Here is a 17575-nt window from a genome sequence, read left to right as displayed (position 1 = left end):
CACACGTAAATTGCAACCAGTTCACAGGTTAGAGCGGCAAGTTATGAGTCAGCCGTGTTTATTATTTCAGTTTGGGTTCAACTGTGTAAATGTGAATGTTAATTGCAAGAGAGATTTATTCTGTTATATAAAGTGAGCACTTAATGAACCTAATGTACTCTATGTAACACTTGAAGAAATACTCTTGAGAGATAAAGATGTGTGTTTGAGAGAAAAGAGGATACATGATTGGTGATAGACAGATGACATCACTAATGAGGGACAGATGACATGATTAAGGGGGAAATGTTTATCTTTGGTTTGATACAAATTCTGATGCGTTTATTTCTTGAAAACATGAAAGTATATAAATTTAATGTGAATGTTGTCTAAAAATGGTTAATACCAGTGCTTTAATGCAGACATAATAACAAATAATTCACGATTGCAGTGAAGTCCTCATTAATTGTGACTGTTTTTTAATCTTGCCAATAAACATTTCACAAGAAGGGTTGCCGATTTCTGATTTGTACAAGTTGATTTAAAGGGGAGAAAGGAAAAAAAAAACAGATTACTTTTGGATCCATACATTTACTGCCATTAATATTAAGCGTACTTGGTGACTTTCTTTGACCATTTCTTTTCTCTAAAGCAAAAAAGTAGCTGGAGTTTGTTTCCCCTTCTTCCAGCCACTTGCCTCTAGATCTCACAAATGCACCCTTGGCTAACTCAATATACAACTGATCCATCTTTAACTGTATCTCCTTTACTTCTAGCTCCTCTTCAGGAGATAAGTTGGGTTTAGATGAGAGGAGACCATTCTGCTCAGTAATTGCGCTTCTGTTTTGTTGAGGGCTTTTGGCTCTTTACCTCTCTTTACAATAATACTTAATATATAAATGTATACATACATACATAAATTTGAAATACTCCCATTTTTATGTATATTCATTGCCTGCAATTTCATTAAAAATGTCTCTAGCTAAGCTCTTTAAGAAGGGCGTTATTGAATTTCCAGTATCCTCGTAATTTACTAGTCTATTGTGACCCTTTTTTAAAAAAAAAAAAAAATCTCCAAAATGTAAAAGTCCCCGGATTCCACATCAGCAGACAGTAGTGCGTGGTAACACGGAGCCATGTAAATCTGTTTATTATTCTGCCTGTTTATTATAACCTGTGATTATTCTACAATATTTACTTGTCCTCACAATAATCCATCTTAATAGCATTAATTCCTCTCTCATTTTTAAACATTTCAGTAGAAAATGTTGTGAACACGTGATTGTGCTGGAAAAATAAAAATATTGTGATACTCTCAGAATTTAAAGAAATACCGCCTAGCCCTTGGTCAAGTCTTGATTTAAAGTTTATCGGATTATTAGGTGAATTACGTGAATAAAAAAAGACATCCACTGACAACTTAACATCCATATGTAGGCCATCCTGTGTGCACCCAGCTTTTGTCTTAGTGATTTCATAAAACACTGCAGCTGCAGGCCCCCCAACAGATACGCACAAAAAGAGATTATAGTTATATAAGTTTCCCTCTTCCCTCCCACTCCGTCCCCTCCGCCAGCTAGCAGGGTTGTTGTCATGGCAACCACCGTCCCTCCAGTGGACGTCACAGCCGGGAGCTGGAGGATGAAGCCGCATGCAGCTCCGCTATCCTGTGGCTCTTGGAGGGTACCTGTGACTTCTGGTGTCTCTCCTGCAACAGTGGTTGCTGCAGCACTGCAAATAATTTAATGCTAGATCTCTGCTTCCGCCCGTCACCTAACCAGCGCCATCAGACACCAAGAGAACAACCGATCGAGCAGCGTCTGCAGGTACGCACCTTTATTTACGTGCTATTTTTAGACTGCACCTGTGCCACTTTACACAACCATGTACCTCGGTTTGGTAGAGGCGATGATGGCTGTATGGTGCCTGATTATGCAGAGGCTTTCTAAGTAATGATGCTGCAGTTAGTCGTGCGTATTTGTCTTAACAGCATAACTTCGTTCTCCACCCATTCCCAAATCTCTCTCCTCCTTCCCTTTCATCCATTTTCTGCCCTCTCCTCCTCCACCCTCCTCCTGCATTTGTCTCGACAGGCGTCATGTCGTGGTTGTTCTTGGACTGGTTCGTCCCTCTCTACCTGCTGGTGTCAGTTTTGGTGCTGGCGGGCTTCGGAGCATGTCTGTATTTCCTAGAGCCCGGGCTGCAGGATGCCCACAAGTGGAGCAACAAAACAGTCCGGCATCACCCGCTGGTGGCCAGTGTGAACTGCAGAGATGACGATAGCAATGCCCTGATATGATCAAGAGGGTGAGGCGAATCGGGCGGGCGGTTGGCCATCTGGACATCGGTGCTGCTAGGACCTCGGGAGCCAACACCTTAACAATCGACAAAGAAAAAACAATGAAAAGAATGGATGGGAGATTATCTGACAGTTCAAGGCCTGCCCTGCCCAGCTTTTCTCTGATCTCTAGGAGTTCTGTCTGAAGATCAGGGGAAAGAGAATACGACAGGTTTAAAATAATTTCTAAAAATAAAGCCAAACGCACAAGGAGAACAAGACTACACGTAGAAAGAGATTGTGAACTGACTGCTGCCCTTTAGAAATGTGTTTGTAAATGTCATGCCATCTTGCACTTGTGCCAACTTTTGCATACGTTTTGTAATTCGACAATCACCTTGCCATGCCGTATATCATGGAGTTTACTTAAGTCGTGCATTTAATTAGTGGGGTGAATAATGACTTCTGCTGCGGCGGGGAGGGTTTTTAATTCTCTCTCTGATGTCGGCGTGGCAGCTGCTGATAGCATGTGGATTGTTAGCGCAGCCGGGCCAAAAATGATCTAGTAGTGACTTAACTAAAGTAAAATGCAACAGAAATATTCAAAGTGCCAAGGTTATCCTAGATGGATCAAGATGCAGAAAAATAGGCCTAGTGTTGTTTAGTAATGTACTTTTTTTTTCATTCTTTTTACTTGACAGCATGGCGGGGAAATTGAGTTAGAGATCATATGCTTCCTTTGTTCATAAAATAAAACTGTTGAATCCTAATTTCTTTGAATTTGATCTTTGATTGGTTGCTATAATGTCATTAAAATAGACCTGTTAGAGTAAAATAATAGCCCTATTATGTGGTGTGTTTCAGAACCAGTGGCAGAAAACTCACACATTCAGTCTAGTCCAGTTTGAATTTATGTATTTCCATTTTACAGTATCCTACTCTATACAACACATACATCGATCAGGCATGACCACCTTCCTAATATTGTGCAAGTCTCCCTTGTGCCTCCAGAGCAGTTGTGACTCATCAGAGAATGGACATGGGTCTTCTGAGAGTGTCCTGTTTGCGTCTGGTTACAGAATGTTGTCAGTGGGGATCTTTGAGTCCTGTGGGTTGAGGGGAGGGGCCTCTGGGGATCATTCCACATATACTTGATCAGTTTGGGATCTAGTGAATTTAGAGGCCAAGTCAACACCTTGTGGTATTTTTTGAGTTGCTCCTGAACTGTTTGTGAATGTGTGCCTGTGTCACACTGCATTCTACTTTGGTTAAGCAAATAATCTGAGCACTGATCTGTTCTGTAATCAGACAGACCACATTCAGACTTCACAGTGCCCCATGAACCAAGTCAAATGAAACACCAGAGTGGGAGCCAAACAGTGAAGCCTCAGTGTCAAGGAATGGAGAGAATGGCACTTGTGTGCCCACTGCTTCCTATACTGCTCTGCTCCAAGTCTCCCGCTCTTTGTCTCATTTACCCACCCAGTGTGTCGGCAACAGAGACAGAGCATGTCAGGTTGGTTTGCTTTTTGTCAAATGTTATGTAAAGAGCTTGCTTTTGTCATTGTGAGGGTTTGTTTTTTTTGAGGAATACATGATGTCCGTGCCTACCTGGCACGTTGTTTCAGACTGCAGTGTTAGTGTGCTGTGCAGTAATTTGGTGTCTCATTTTTACATAAGTTGATATCTTTATGATCACACTATGCATTTTACCATATACGATAACATGACAGATTTTTGAAATGTGCATTTTTTTCGGATGGGAGTAGATTGCCTTACAGTTAAATAACACTGCTTTCATCTCAAACAGCTATTGAATATAAATTGCTACATATTGGATAATAGATTGGTATGAATGGATTCTGTTACATAGAAAACCTTTTTTTTTTGTATTCTATACTTTGAAATATGAATTTGAATGCAGTTCTTTGAACTAAATTTAGTATAGGGTTCTGAATATTCACCATTCCTGAAATGTTTAAAGAAAATAATGTACATTAATATCTAACAATCAGATGGCCCCTAAATTCTCCTCTTCCCCCTGTTTAATTACTCTTTCTTTTCATCCCCTTCCTTACATGTTGCTTGAAACAGCATGAGTGTTTCTGATGGTCTGCCACCTTTGATCCCGCAAGTATCTGCTTCCTGTAGACCAACAAAGGAGCACCCAAAAGACTGTTTGTCACCGCTTCTTTCTCTCTCGTCTCCTGTCATCAAGAAGAAAGCCATTCAAATCCCATCATTTGATGAGAAAGGACTTGTCTTTGAAAAACAGAACACAAAACTACCAGCAGCTGACAGGTAAATTTATGTTCGTTTTTTATTTATGTTTTATGTATGTTTTATGTTGTCATTTTTTCTGTGCAACAAAATCTAGTAATTAATGTACTATAGTTTTCTTCCTTTTCCACAGATCACTTGATTCGCTTTATTCCTCCAAGACATCCAGTCAGTCCTTGTGGGGTAAATCATGTCAGCATTCACAGACAAATCAGAGAGCTTCAACCCTCACAAGATCCAAGTCATCTAGCTTTCAATCGCTCTCTACAAAGCCCAGCATTTCTATTTTTCCTGCTCCAAAGCCAAATTCTTCTCCTGCTTTCTCCTCTAATTTCATATCAAAGCCAAGTGATCATCTTCATCTTCCCATCTCGCAGTTGAGTGATTCTTCCCCGTCACTCGAGCAGCCAGAACCAATGCTAAGGGTATCTCCAACTCTAATCGTCCCAACACCCAGACTGAGTTCATCTCCTGCGTCCATGTGCCAGGGGATGGGTTCAGATGGCCAAGGAGAAAAACAGCCATCTCCTGTTGCTAAAGAAAGACGAGCTAGGTCCATTCCCATCTCTAATACTAAAGTTGAGCCTTCAAATGAGACAAACCACGACAATCTTGACCAAGAAGCCTTACTGGATTTTACCAAGGCTGAGTTGAGAAGGGTTTGTCTCTCGACGAGCAGAGAGTCTTGGCATCATATATCCTCAAGACTACCAGAATCATCACCCTGCTTCCTTCAAAACAAACTTAGAACAAATAAAAAAGAAAATATCACAAAAGATACACCGAAGACTCCCACGAATACAGACACTTCATTGTTGTCAGACAACAAAGAGATACAGGAATTTGAGCCAAGCAGAGTCACAGGTCAACAAACATCTGTTTGTGAAGGGATTGATTCTGCTGTGGTTGTTCAGAGAAAGTTGGCATTTGATCGACTGCCTACTGAGTCGAGCCTTCAAAAAAAATGCTCCGATTACCTTCAGAAGACCAGTCACACACAGACCTCAGATTTTACCTCTAATCAGAGATCATATCATCAAATCTATTCTGAGAAAAGCGCAGTGACTCCAAGAATGTCAGTTCCCCCAGAACCTCTTTTGAATCAGTCAAGTGTCTCACCAAACATCAAGACAAGGAGGAGACAATTAATCTTACATGACAAAACGCGAGTGGATACAACATTTTTGTCAGTTTCTAATCCCAGAAAAAAACAGGAAGAAAACTTTTTGCAGACTGTTGTGGGAAACGCATCTAAAATCTTTCAACAAACTGGGGCATCACAAAACATAAGGTCCTCTCAGAAATATAGACTTTCATCAAAGGCCCAGAGTCAAACTGCCCGGATGCATGTGAAGTCTGACTGTTTATCAGAGGTTCACAGCTGCCATTTGAAAGATATGGGTCGGAAAAAGGAGGCTTCCCAGTGCACACACATATTAAATCAATTTAAGACATATCTGTTGGCACCTCAAACTCAGGAGGACTCTCATCCTGGAGCTTTTTCAAAACTTGACTTTCGCTCACACAAACATCACTTGGATCAGAAACTGTCTCCTGGGCCAAACAGAAATCGCAAAGAGGTGAATGTCAGTGACGAGGGACTAAATCAGAAAGATTTTTCAGCGCAATCTGACCTCCATGGGAGAGCAACAAAGTTACTAGAATATCCCTCAGAGAAATGCATTCCAAGCTGGCCCCCTTCTGTAGAACAGTGCCCATTCAACACAAACAGTTCTGGCATCAGTTCAAAGGGGGCCTTTGACCTGCCATCACAGCTGCAGCATAGAGTAAACCAGAGACCAGAGGAGAAAACAGCATCTTCCCTTCTACCAAACCAACTCAATTGCTCTGCAGCAGACGGAGCATTTATCACAGAGGGATCAGAGGACCCCTATTACGTCACGATGTACAACCCTTGTTCAGTGTATGTGGGTAAGTACAAACATATCCAAACCAAATTCAAAACAAATCCATCAGTTAATACAAGACAGGCGCTTTTTTAATGTCTTGTTTTTATTTGTGGCTATGAGTTGAACTGTGTTCTATTTATTGGGGGTGGGAACTGAGGTGAAGGGGTGGTCAAACAGGATAGCAGAGAGACTGAAGAGAAAGCTCCTTATCAGAAGAGTAACAGATGTGCTGAAGAGAGACATGACAGCGTTGACTCTGTCAACGTGAATAGTCCAGGGAGACTTACCAGAGGAATTTTCTGCAGAGTCAAACAAACACAACAAAAACATGCAAAAAGAGAAGCAAAGGAGGGACAAAGGGAGAGCAACTCAGAGATAAAGTGTGAGTACTGTGCTGAATTTGTTTTTACTGTGCTATCCCAAAAAAGGCCAGGTCAACACGTTGTGCTGCTTTTCCTAAAGATATTTTCTGTGTGTGTGTGTCAGGTTGCATGCTGCTGGGGATGGCTGCTGCCATGAAAAAGTGTCACTGCTATGTGGTGGGGTTGCCTGTTCTGGTCTAGGCGAATGGTGCATGTCTCAGTAACATACACACAAATGCAAGGTCCAAATGTTTCCCAGCAGAACATTGTATGCACAAGATGGTCAATGATATTTACTTCTACTGTAAGTGGTTTTAATGTTGTGGGTGATTGGTGTATGTTCACGTCATGTATATGTCCCAAATAAAGAGCTGAGGGGAAACTGTTCATTACCAGTATTTTGTGAAAATGGCTTCTGCATTTCACCAGTGGAGAGTTTGTGTAGTTGTCACAGATCTGTTGGCATTCTAGTTATTTTAGATCACAAAACTAAAATATTTTTTAAATTTATTTATTTTTTGACTTTTGCAGGGTCCTGATCACCAAAAACCTTGAACTGTTTCAGATTTTTTTCTTCTGCTTTACCACAAGGGAAAGTCATTTGTTTTTTCACAGCTGTCATTTTGCCTTCTGGGTTTCATGAACAAACTCAGCCACTATTATTTGTATTAGTAACAACTGTGTACTTCCAGCTGTAGGATGCTAAAATATATTTAGGGAAAAGAGCTGGTATTGTATTTTCCGCTGCATACATTTAACATACTACATACAGTAGTTACTTGATATTTCACTGATAAGTTTTAATTCATAACTTGAAGGGGTAAACAACAGCCCCACTTCAAGAAGCTATGTATAAAATTAATTTTGTGCTAAAGTATGATTATTAAAGCAGTTGTTAAAGCATATCTCCAACTGACAAAGAAAAGAGACTAAATGGATTGCTGCATTACTAAGAAACAACTGGAATCCAGGCACAGAAACCGATGGTTACTATTCCAGTTCCAAATATTAATAGCAATAAAACAATAAACGGAATATTTTCACTCCTTATCACTCCTCGTCATCCTTTTAACGTCCCGTCGGACGCTACAGTATGAGCCCTTTGTGGTTTAGATATAAACACTAGATTCTGCCCCCGCTGTCTCTGTCTATTGGAACGATGCATCGTCGTGGCCGCCATCTTGGGGAGGGGGAAGCCTTGTCTACTTACAGTATTAGTGAACGGAGGCAGAGGTAAAAATCACCATAACTCACAGAATTTTCAACCGATTTTCAGTTCGCTTGGATTCTGACCAACGCTGCATTCTGTTTATGTAGCTACAGTTCAGTCACAAATCTTACGTTAGCAGTTAACGTTAATGTTATATATGAAACTGCTAGATGGTTTAGGAACGTTTCCTACTTAGTACAATTACATACAGTGGCTGATTTCTAAATGTCACTTTTATCATATTACTGATATCTTACTAACAAAAACATATTTTCTTTTCTTACCCTTTCACGAGCTAGTAACAAGATGAGGTAGTTTAATTGTAAGTAAACATTATAAATGAAATAAAAAATAAAAAAAGTTATAAATGAAAAAAAATTGCGGGCGTTAACATTACAATTTACATCACATCGGGGGTGTACTGTTAAATAACTTGTGTTTAATAAAAAGTATTTAATAAAATAACAAATAATGTGTGCCCCACCAAGTACAACGCAGGCGATGCAAATGATAAATTTAAAACAATGTGTGTTTTAATTGTGGAAATTAAACAAATTATTAACGTAAAACAATGTGTGGTCCATTCTCCAAAGTCGTTTGGTCCAGAAAGCTCTTTCAACCGGCGGGGCTTCAGGCATCTCAGCCTCTGTGTCAGCACCAATGGTCAGCAATGACACAGACTCGGCGATGACTTGCGGCCTGCAGTGTACTGGTTCACTTGACGAACAAAGAAAGAACGAATCTTTTGAGTGAATGGACTGTATCGACCCAACACTAGTGAGCGAAAGAAAACAACCGTTATGAAATTCTGAGCTTTCAAGCAGAACACAATGAATGTAATAAAAGAAACTTAGCGAAGGACTACGCCAACGGTGTAATGGATTCGAGGCAAGCTTCCCTACCGGCACTCCCTGGTCTGTGGACGTATATCGCGTCCATCTCCTCATACCTTTCGATCAGCACCACTCTTATAATTTCAATTTACAATTTACAATTTGAACGCTTCTCCTTTATTTGTTTTACAGTCCCAATAAAGTCAAGTTTGGCCATCTCAGCCACGATCCGCTTAAGTTATTGTTACTAGATGCTAACTGCATTTTTGTTGCCTTGTACTTAAACATGTGCAATAACCAAGTTGCATCTACTCTAAGTGCTAGAGTTTTTGGCTACTTCTTCCACCTATACTTGATATAATAAACTTCCACCTATATGTTTCATCATACATGAGAATTTGTGTAGAATTTGTGGCTGTGTTACACTCACTTGCCACTTTATTAGATACGCCTTCAATTCCTACTTAACACAAATAGCTAATCAGCCAATCACATGGCTGCAATTCAGTGCATTTAGGCATGTAGAGGTGATCAAGATAACTTGCTGAAGTTCAAACCGAGCATCAGAATGGGGAAGAAAGGGGATTTAAGTGACTTTGAACGTGGTATGGTTGTTGGCACCAGGCGGGGTGATCTGAGTATTTCAGAAACTGCTGATCTACTGGGATTTTCTTGCACAACCATCTCTAGGGTTTACAGAGAATGGTCCGAAAAAGAGAAAATATCCAGTGAGCGGCAGTTGTGTGGACGAAAATGTCTTGTTGATGCGACAGGTCAGAGGAGAATGGGCAGACTGGTTCAAGATGATAGAAAGGCAACAGTAACTCAAATAACCACTCGTTACAACCAAGGAATGCAGAATACAGGAAACAGGAAACTGAGACTACCGTTAAATCAAGCTCACCAACACTGGACAATAGAAGATTGGAAAAATGTTGACTGGTCTGACGAGTCCCGATTTCAGCTGCCACATTCGGATGGCAGGGTCAGAATTTGCCGTAAACAACATGAAAGCATGGATCCATCCTGCCTTGTATCAATGGTTCAGGCTGGTGGTGGTGTGATGGTGTGGGGGATATTTTCTTGGCACACTTTGGGCCTCTCACTAAAGAACTGCGCATGGTTTAAATGCCACAGCCTACCTTGGCACACTTTGGGCTCCTTAGTACAAACTGACCATTGTTTAAATGCCTACCTGAGTGTTGTTGCTGACCCTGTCCATCCCTTTATGACCACAGTGTACCCTTCTGAAGGCTACTTTCAGCAGGATAATGCACAGTGTCACGAAGCTCATATCATCTCAAACTGGTTTCTTGAACATGACAATGAGTTCACTGTCAATGGCCTCCACAGTCATCAGACTGTGGATCCAATAGGGTACCTTTGGCATGTGGTGAATCGGGAGATTCGCACCATAGATGTGCAGCTAACAAATCTGCAGCAACTGTGCTATCACACTATCATGTCAATATGGACCAAAATCTCTGAGGAATGTTCCCAACACCTTTTAAGTATTCCACAGAGAATTAAGGCAGTTCTGAAGGCTAAAGGGGGTCCAATCTTTTACTAGCAAGGTGTACCTAATAAAGTGGCCGGTGAGTGTTGTTTTTAAATGTAATTATAACACAGTCCAATCTTTTCGCTATAAATAGTCTATATCACTGACAGAAGACACTGTACCAAAAAATGTCCCTTTGAGGTGAGTTTATATTGCGCATGTGCGCTGCATCTCCCCACTCCCTCTCCTCTTGTCTCCTTGGTAACGCCAAAGGAGGGGGCTTACTGCCAGAGGGAAGGAGAGTGGAGGTACCCGAGCTCATCACATGACCGCTCGTCTTATCGTTATCTCTGTTGCTGGATGTGCGTTATTAGTGCTGGGACTCAGAGCTCGCAGTAGAGCAGCGAGAAAAGCCCGTGTTCTCGTCGAGCAGTGATTTGCAGGTCAACTGAACGGAAACTGGTGAGTAAGAGGCTGAACGAGCCGAGCGACAGCGGGCTATAGCTAGCAACCAGCTAACGGAGCTAGCCGTTATTATCCAGCATGACTGGAGAGAGACAATGGGGTCGACAAACTGGTGGAGCAAACTTGTGTGTAGCACAACAACAAATATAAGCTACAGTTTAAATTCATTTGATATACTGACACCCTTTCGCTCTTATAATTAATGTGCTAGTGTGAATGTTCAGTGTTAATGTGTCCATTTAGCTCAGACTGGTGCTGATTTAATGAGCTGTGAATTTCCAGTGTGTGTGAAGACAGAGAGGGAGGACCAGGCTGCCTGACCACCGAGTGTTAAGAGACAGCCAGAGCTTTCTTTGTGAACTGTATGACCTGTGTGTACCACTGTGGCTGGCTTGCAGTATGCAGCAGGCTGTGCATACACCCTGGAGGCCTGAAGTTATCAGCATCTTGGCTCAATCTGACGCTTGTTACCTTTACCATCTGCCTGTGTGCACTGTTAGCTTCACTGAAAGCCTCAGTTCACAGAACATATTTTCCTGCTTAAGTCTGGTGGTATCAAGGCTGTAGATTTTTATTTCCTCCCAAGATTTTTGCTGCCACCCTTGTACAAGATGATAAGAGTTTCAGCTGAGGGGTTTCAGTCCAGTCTTGGTCTTTAAAATATCATATAAGTTTGAGAAATATTTGATCCCAGAGTCTATATAATTTCGTTTGACTGATTGCCCAAAACTCACAAACATTGAGTTCATTATTTGAAATTCTCAAACCATACATTATCCATGTTCAAGAAGTTGTGATTATATATCAGCACGAATATATATACATGTGTGTGTGTGTAATATGATTGTCACGTACAATATGATTTGCTAAAGTTCTTTGAAGAACGTTAGGTATTTAATAATCAATAATAAATAAACGCATCTGCCCTCTGGAGTGGACTGGATAATTACGTAAAATACATCTTTGGCATTTCTCTACCATAATATGTGTCATGTGCTACAACCCATTTCTTAAATATAGAACAAGAAAAGAGAGGAATTGCTCCACTGGCCTACTTCCTTGTCATTTTGTAAACGTTTTTCCTTTTCCCTTTTATCTAGACATGTCAGACATAGTTCCTCCAGAGGTTAGACCCAAACCAGTCGTCCCTGCCAAGCCTCCAAATGTGGGAGCTCCTTCTCCCTCTAGCCCCTTTCCACCCCAAGGCCTGGGTATCGCAGGAGGCGGTGTCTCTGCTCCCCCCACAAGCAGCATCCCAGTGCCCATTGGGAGTCACGGCCCGAGTCATGGGGGAAGTCATGGTGTGACTCATGGTGTCAGTCATGGTGTTGGCCACAGTGGGAGTCACACTGCAGCACACAGTGGTGGTCATGGCCATGGTAGCTCCCATAGCTCCAGTGGGGGATCCACTCTGCTAGGGTACATTGGCATTGACACCATCATTGAGCAGATGAGGAAGAAGACTATGAAGACAGGCTTTGAGTTTAACATCATGGTAGTAGGTGAGTTGTATGGTAATAAGTAAAATCCTTACGTCGTAGCACTCTCCTGTCTCTCTTGTCCTGCTGACTGATATTATTTCCTGTTTTTCACATCCCTCTTATAACAGGTCACAGTGGTCTTGGAAAGTCAACTCTAGTGAACACCTTATTCAAGTCCCAGGTGAGCAGGAGGAGTGCGGGATGGGCCCGCGATGAAAAGACCCCCAAAACCGTGGAGATAAAGTCAGTGTCTCATGGTGAGTACAGGAAGAGAAATGATGATCATTCTTTAGACCATTTCATTGAAAGTTTCAGTTGCATTTAATTTGATGAAGAAAATAAATGATCTTTGATCATGTTCTTAAACAACCCAAATAGTCCACTTACACTGCTGTTTATTTCCAGCAGGAGCCATTAGTGCATGTGCCAATTTTTGCCCTTCCTACAGGCACTTTAACTGTCAGCTTAAGCTTGTTACATATCATTATTATAGAAAGATAAGTTAAGATAAGATAATTTGTCACATGCACAGTTATACATAGTACAATGCACAGTGATATGTATTTTAGTACCTGCAGCCAGTAGTAAAATAAATAACAGTAATAATTCCTCACAACCCACAAGGTCAAAAATATAAGTGAAAAAAAATAAAATAGAAATAATAGAAATATTTTACTTTCTCGAAAAGTAAATTATTTCTATTCTATTCTATTCTATTCTATTCTATTCTATTCTATAAACTGTAAACTTAAAATGTAAACTGAAAATGTAAACTTAAAAGGGGATAGCTCTTGTGTTTACATACAGCGGCTAAAATAGGTACTGAACACATCACAATTTCTAATAGTAAACATATTTCTAAAGGTACTATTGACATGAGAGCTTCACCAGGTGTTGGTAACAACCCTAGTAATCCATACGTAGAAAGAAACCAAATACAATACGTTCAGAAATTAAGTTGTGTGTAATAATGTAAATTAACAGAGGGAAAAAGTATTAAACACACACAGAAAAGGAGTTGGAAAAAGGCACGGAAAGCAAAGACACCAGTGAAAATTTATCAGTGATCAGAAAGCCATCCTGCCCCTTATCAATGCAAATGAATATCAGCTGGGTCAGTCCAAACTGATGGCCTATAAAAAGGTGTGTCATTACCAAGGTGTCACACAAGGAACATCTCATAATGGGTAAAAGCAAAGAACTCTCTCAAGACCTTCGCAACCTTATTGCTGCAAGATATTCTGATGGCATTGGTTACAGAAGGATTTCTAAACTTCTGAACGTTCCAGTGAGCACTGTTGGGGTCATAATCCAAAAGTGGAAAGAACATCATTCGGCCATAAACTGGCCACGACCAGGTGCTTCTTGCAAGATTTCTGACAGAGGAGTGAAAAGAATTATCAGAAGAGTTGTCCAAGAGCCAAGGACCACTTGTGGAGAGTTTCAGAAAGACCTGGAATTAGCAGGTACAATTGTTTCAAAGAAAACAATAAGCAATGCACTCAATGGCCATGGCCTGTATGCACGCTCACCATGCAAGACAACTTCTGAAGAAATGGCATGTTAAAGCTCATTTAAAGTTTGCTGCACAACATTTGGACAAGCCTGTAAAATAATGTCTGGTCAGATGAGAGCAAAATAGAACTCTTTGGATGCCATAACACACACCATGATTGCAGGACAAAATGCACTGCCATCACCCCAAAAACACCATACCAACAGTGAAGATTAGAGGTGGGAACATCATGGTATGGGGCTGTTTTTCTGCATATAGTACTGGCAAACTTCATATAATTGAAAGGAGGGTGGATGGAAAACCGAGAGATTCTTGAGAAAAATCTGCTGCCATCTGCCAGAATGATGAACATGAAGAAACAAGGGTCGACATTTCAGCAAGACAATGATCCCAAACACAGAGCCAATGAAACTCTCAACTGGCTTCAGAGAAAGAAAATAAAGTTGATAGAATGGCCCAGCTAATTACCTGACTTGAATCCAATTGAAAATCTATGGAAAGACCTAAAAATCAGAGTTCATAGAAGAGGCCCAAAAGAACCTTCAAGATTAAAAGACTGTTTGTGTGGAAGAATGGGCCAAAATTACACCTGAGCAATGCATACGACTAGTTTCTCCTTATAGGAGGTGTCTTGAAGCTGTGATTATCTTTTGTACAAAGTATTAAATAAGTATCAGTGAGAGTGTTCAATATTTTCCCCCTCTTTTACATTATTACACATAACTTAATTTCTGAACTTTTTTTTTTTTGGTTTATTATGTATGGATTACTTGGTTTGTTACCAACACCAGGTGAAATTTTCATGTCAGTAGCACCTTTAGAAATATGTTTACTATGAAAAATTGTGATGTGTTCAATACTTATTTTACCCGCTGTACATTTACAATATTGCAGGTGTATCATTACAGTGCAACGTACAGTAATGTTGAGCAGACCGATGGCATAGGGATAAAAACTCTTCTTCAGCCTCTGAGTTTTTCTCCTAAGACAGCAGAAATGCCAGCCTGATAGCTGCAGGGAGAAGAGAGAGTGTCCAGTGTGACTTGGTTGTTTCAGGATCTCCTTGGTCCTCAACCTGCAACGTTTTGTGTTGGATGTTCGGCAGGTTGGGGAGGGGGGTTCTGCTGGTCCGCTCCTCTGAACGTTTCACCCTTTTGAGGGCCAGGCAATCCTTCCTGGTGCAGTTTACCATCCAGGTGGTGATACTCCCGCATAAGATGATCTTGGTGGTGCAGATGTAAAAGTTCCTGAGCACCTTGAGAGGGAGCTTAAGGTCTCTGAGGCATTTGAGGAGGCCTCCCATAGCAGTCCATTACTCCTTCCACATCGAAAATACGGGGTTCACACAGGATTTTCAGACCCGGGTCGATCCGCCTTTGGTGCACTTTTACATTGCCAGCAGTCCTGGGTCTGACCTCCTGCTGTTCGAGCTGCGTGCCTGTTTTTTTCTCCCTTTTATACATCATCGCGTTGCCAACGTCACCATTACATTAAGTGTGCCGAATCTCCTCTTCTCCTCAGATGGAGAGCATCTCGCAGATCTCCCGATCTTGCCAGTGCTCTGCCATGAACGATAAAAATGTGTGCCACATCGCTATACAAGCTGTATATACAGCCACGCATGCGCAGTTCACATCAAGATTGCCCGGTGCAATTTCCCATAGGGCTAATTCACCTATGTGCTTCCATTAGTGATCGTGTAACAACTCATTTGATTTGTTCAATTGAAAAACAATGATAAAAATCTCTGTCCGTCAGAGACCGGTTTCTTATGGGAGTATGGGAGCTCTGTTTTTGAGCTGTGCGCATCCCTGGAGCTTCTACGATGACACAGTCTGACAGGACGTCCAGTGATAAAATCAGAATCTGACAGGCAAATACATCAGTGTCATTGTGTAAAGCGGGTCAACGCAGCATTCCTGTTCACTCTCAAGTGTCCACTCTTTCCACCTCAGAGCCACTGATAATAAGTGTATGTAAGTCCTTCCTGCTGAAGTCTAGTACCAGTTCCTTTGTTTTCCTTGTGTTCCTTTGTTTCTCTTGTTCGATTTCTCTTACTTATTCTTATTGCCTACATTGCTCTTTGTTCCTAACACTGGTACACTTTGGGTAGGAGCTGCTGTAACGAAAAGCAGCTCTGGCCTGCACCGGCTTGTGCTCGCTTGGTCGGTCTGGGGGTGTTGGTCTTCGCTCGCCATCTGCGCTGGGGTGTGGCATGCCCCGTGGTAATGGTCTCACTCATATTTAGGGAATGCCCACATGTATGTGTGTTGTCACCTGCCAGCCCGTGCTGGATCACATCAAGAAGAATTGATGAGTCCCGGCTATTAAGGGCTGGATTATTGTTTTCACTCTATCACTACGTGCCCTATGGCAGACTTCTCTCCTTCCATTGGGACACCCTACACATACCCCCCTGGACTCTCTCATCTCTCCAGAGATGACTGTACCAAGTCATGCTTGAGTGAGGTGACTTGGGAAGCACAGAACCCTACACACCACTAGTTCCTACTAGCACCACATGCCTCTCCTCCACTGTCCACCCTTCTACATCTTTTCTGTTCTTTGTTCTCCCCCTTTATTCACTGAGGTGTAGCACTGCCCTCCCTGCCACACAAGGTCACTACACTCAATAAAGATCAACAGGACAGTTCTCAGGGAGGGCTGGTAATGGTCACACTCACGCACTGAAGTAATAAAGCTTTCAGCTGCAAGAATATAACTGCATCAACCTCATATAATGTTGACACCCTGTGGTGTTCAACTATGCAGACAAATGCAGACAAAAAAATAAATAAATAACAAACATGTCCTCCCCTTTGGCTGGGAACGCAGCGGATAGTGCACGGCATGCACCCACCATTCAGCACGCACCCACACAGTATGCCAACCTCTACCCAAGAGAGATTAGCGGTCACACTGCAAATATTAGCATCTGGCAGATCAAAGAGAGGCCACTAGTATTTCCACTTTTCCACATTAACCGCACCCACTCAAAATTCTGACCAATCAGAGACTAGTTGCCAGACATGACATGAGAACAAAAGACAAGCTTTTTGCTTATCCTGGAGTATAACAGCCTTTACTTTGAGTGTCTTTTTGCTGACTTATTAAGTCAGAAAATAGAATTATTAATTATTAAGAACCAGTAATCTAGGAAGCTGTCTAAGTCATAGCAGTTGGTGGTCATTCTAGACAGCCTACTAAGGTCAAAGGAAGTGGCAAAACTGAAAAGATCCTAAAAATTCAATTCAGTTCATTCAATTTATTGTATAAAATGCCTGGCCAGAAAAACACGCACTGTAAGTTTTTTTTTTTTTTTTATTCTTTGGACTGCCTTTAGCTTTGATTACAGCAAGCATTTCCTGTGGCATTGTTTCAATAAGATTCTGCAATGTCACAAGATTTATTTCCATCTAGTGTTGATTTAATTTTAAGATCTTGTATTGATGAGGGGAGAGTGTAACCACTGCACAAAGCCTTCTCCAGTACATCACAAAGATACTCAATGTGGTCAAGGTCTGGACTTTGTGGTAGCCAATTCATGTGTGAAAAACGATGTCTCATGCTGCTTGAACCACTCTTTCACAATTTGAGCCTGATGAATCCTGGCATTGTCATCTTGGAATATGCCTGTGCCATCAGGGAAGAAAAAAATCCATTGATGGAATGACCTGGTCATTCAGTATTTCCAGGTAGTCAGCTGACCTCATTCTTTTGGGCGTTTGAGAAGCGTGATTCGTTGCTAAACCTAGGCAAGCAA

At 41.4% G+C, this 17575-nt stretch overlaps 1 protein-coding gene and 1 long non-coding RNA gene across 3 annotated transcripts in view; both read left to right on the top strand.

Moving 5' to 3' along the window:
- The first annotated feature begins 1543 nt into the window (after positions 1–1543).
- Positions 1544–3027, top strand: LOC125003471. Its single transcript, XR_007112213.1, has 2 exons — positions 1544–1805; positions 2073–3027. It is a non-coding gene; the product is annotated as an uncharacterized LOC125003471 (long non-coding RNA).
- A 3399-nt stretch (positions 3028–6426) lies between these two features.
- Positions 6427–17575, top strand: part of septin3 (septin 3) — a 28441-nt gene continuing 17292 nt past the window's right edge. The window contains exons 1-4 of one of the 2 annotated variants that reach the window (XM_047577424.1): positions 6427–6469; positions 6605–6829; positions 11916–12317; positions 12425–12553. In XM_047577424.1, the coding sequence (XP_047433380.1) occupies positions 6442–6469; positions 6605–6829; positions 11916–12317; positions 12425–12553 (784 nt within the window). In that variant the 5' untranslated portion in view covers positions 6427–6441. Of the gene's footprint in view, positions 6470–6604; positions 6830–10623; positions 10813–11915; positions 12318–12424; positions 12554–17575 lie in introns of those variants that run through there. The other variant, XM_047577425.1, reaches the window with a different exon arrangement.

The sequence above is a fragment of the Mugil cephalus genome, chromosome 2 (assembly GCF_022458985.1).
Source record: "Mugil cephalus isolate CIBA_MC_2020 chromosome 2, CIBA_Mcephalus_1.1, whole genome shotgun sequence".
Lineage (NCBI taxonomy): Eukaryota > Metazoa > Chordata > Actinopteri > Mugiliformes > Mugilidae > Mugil > Mugil cephalus.
This window is presented reverse-complemented; position numbering and strand designations above follow the sequence as displayed.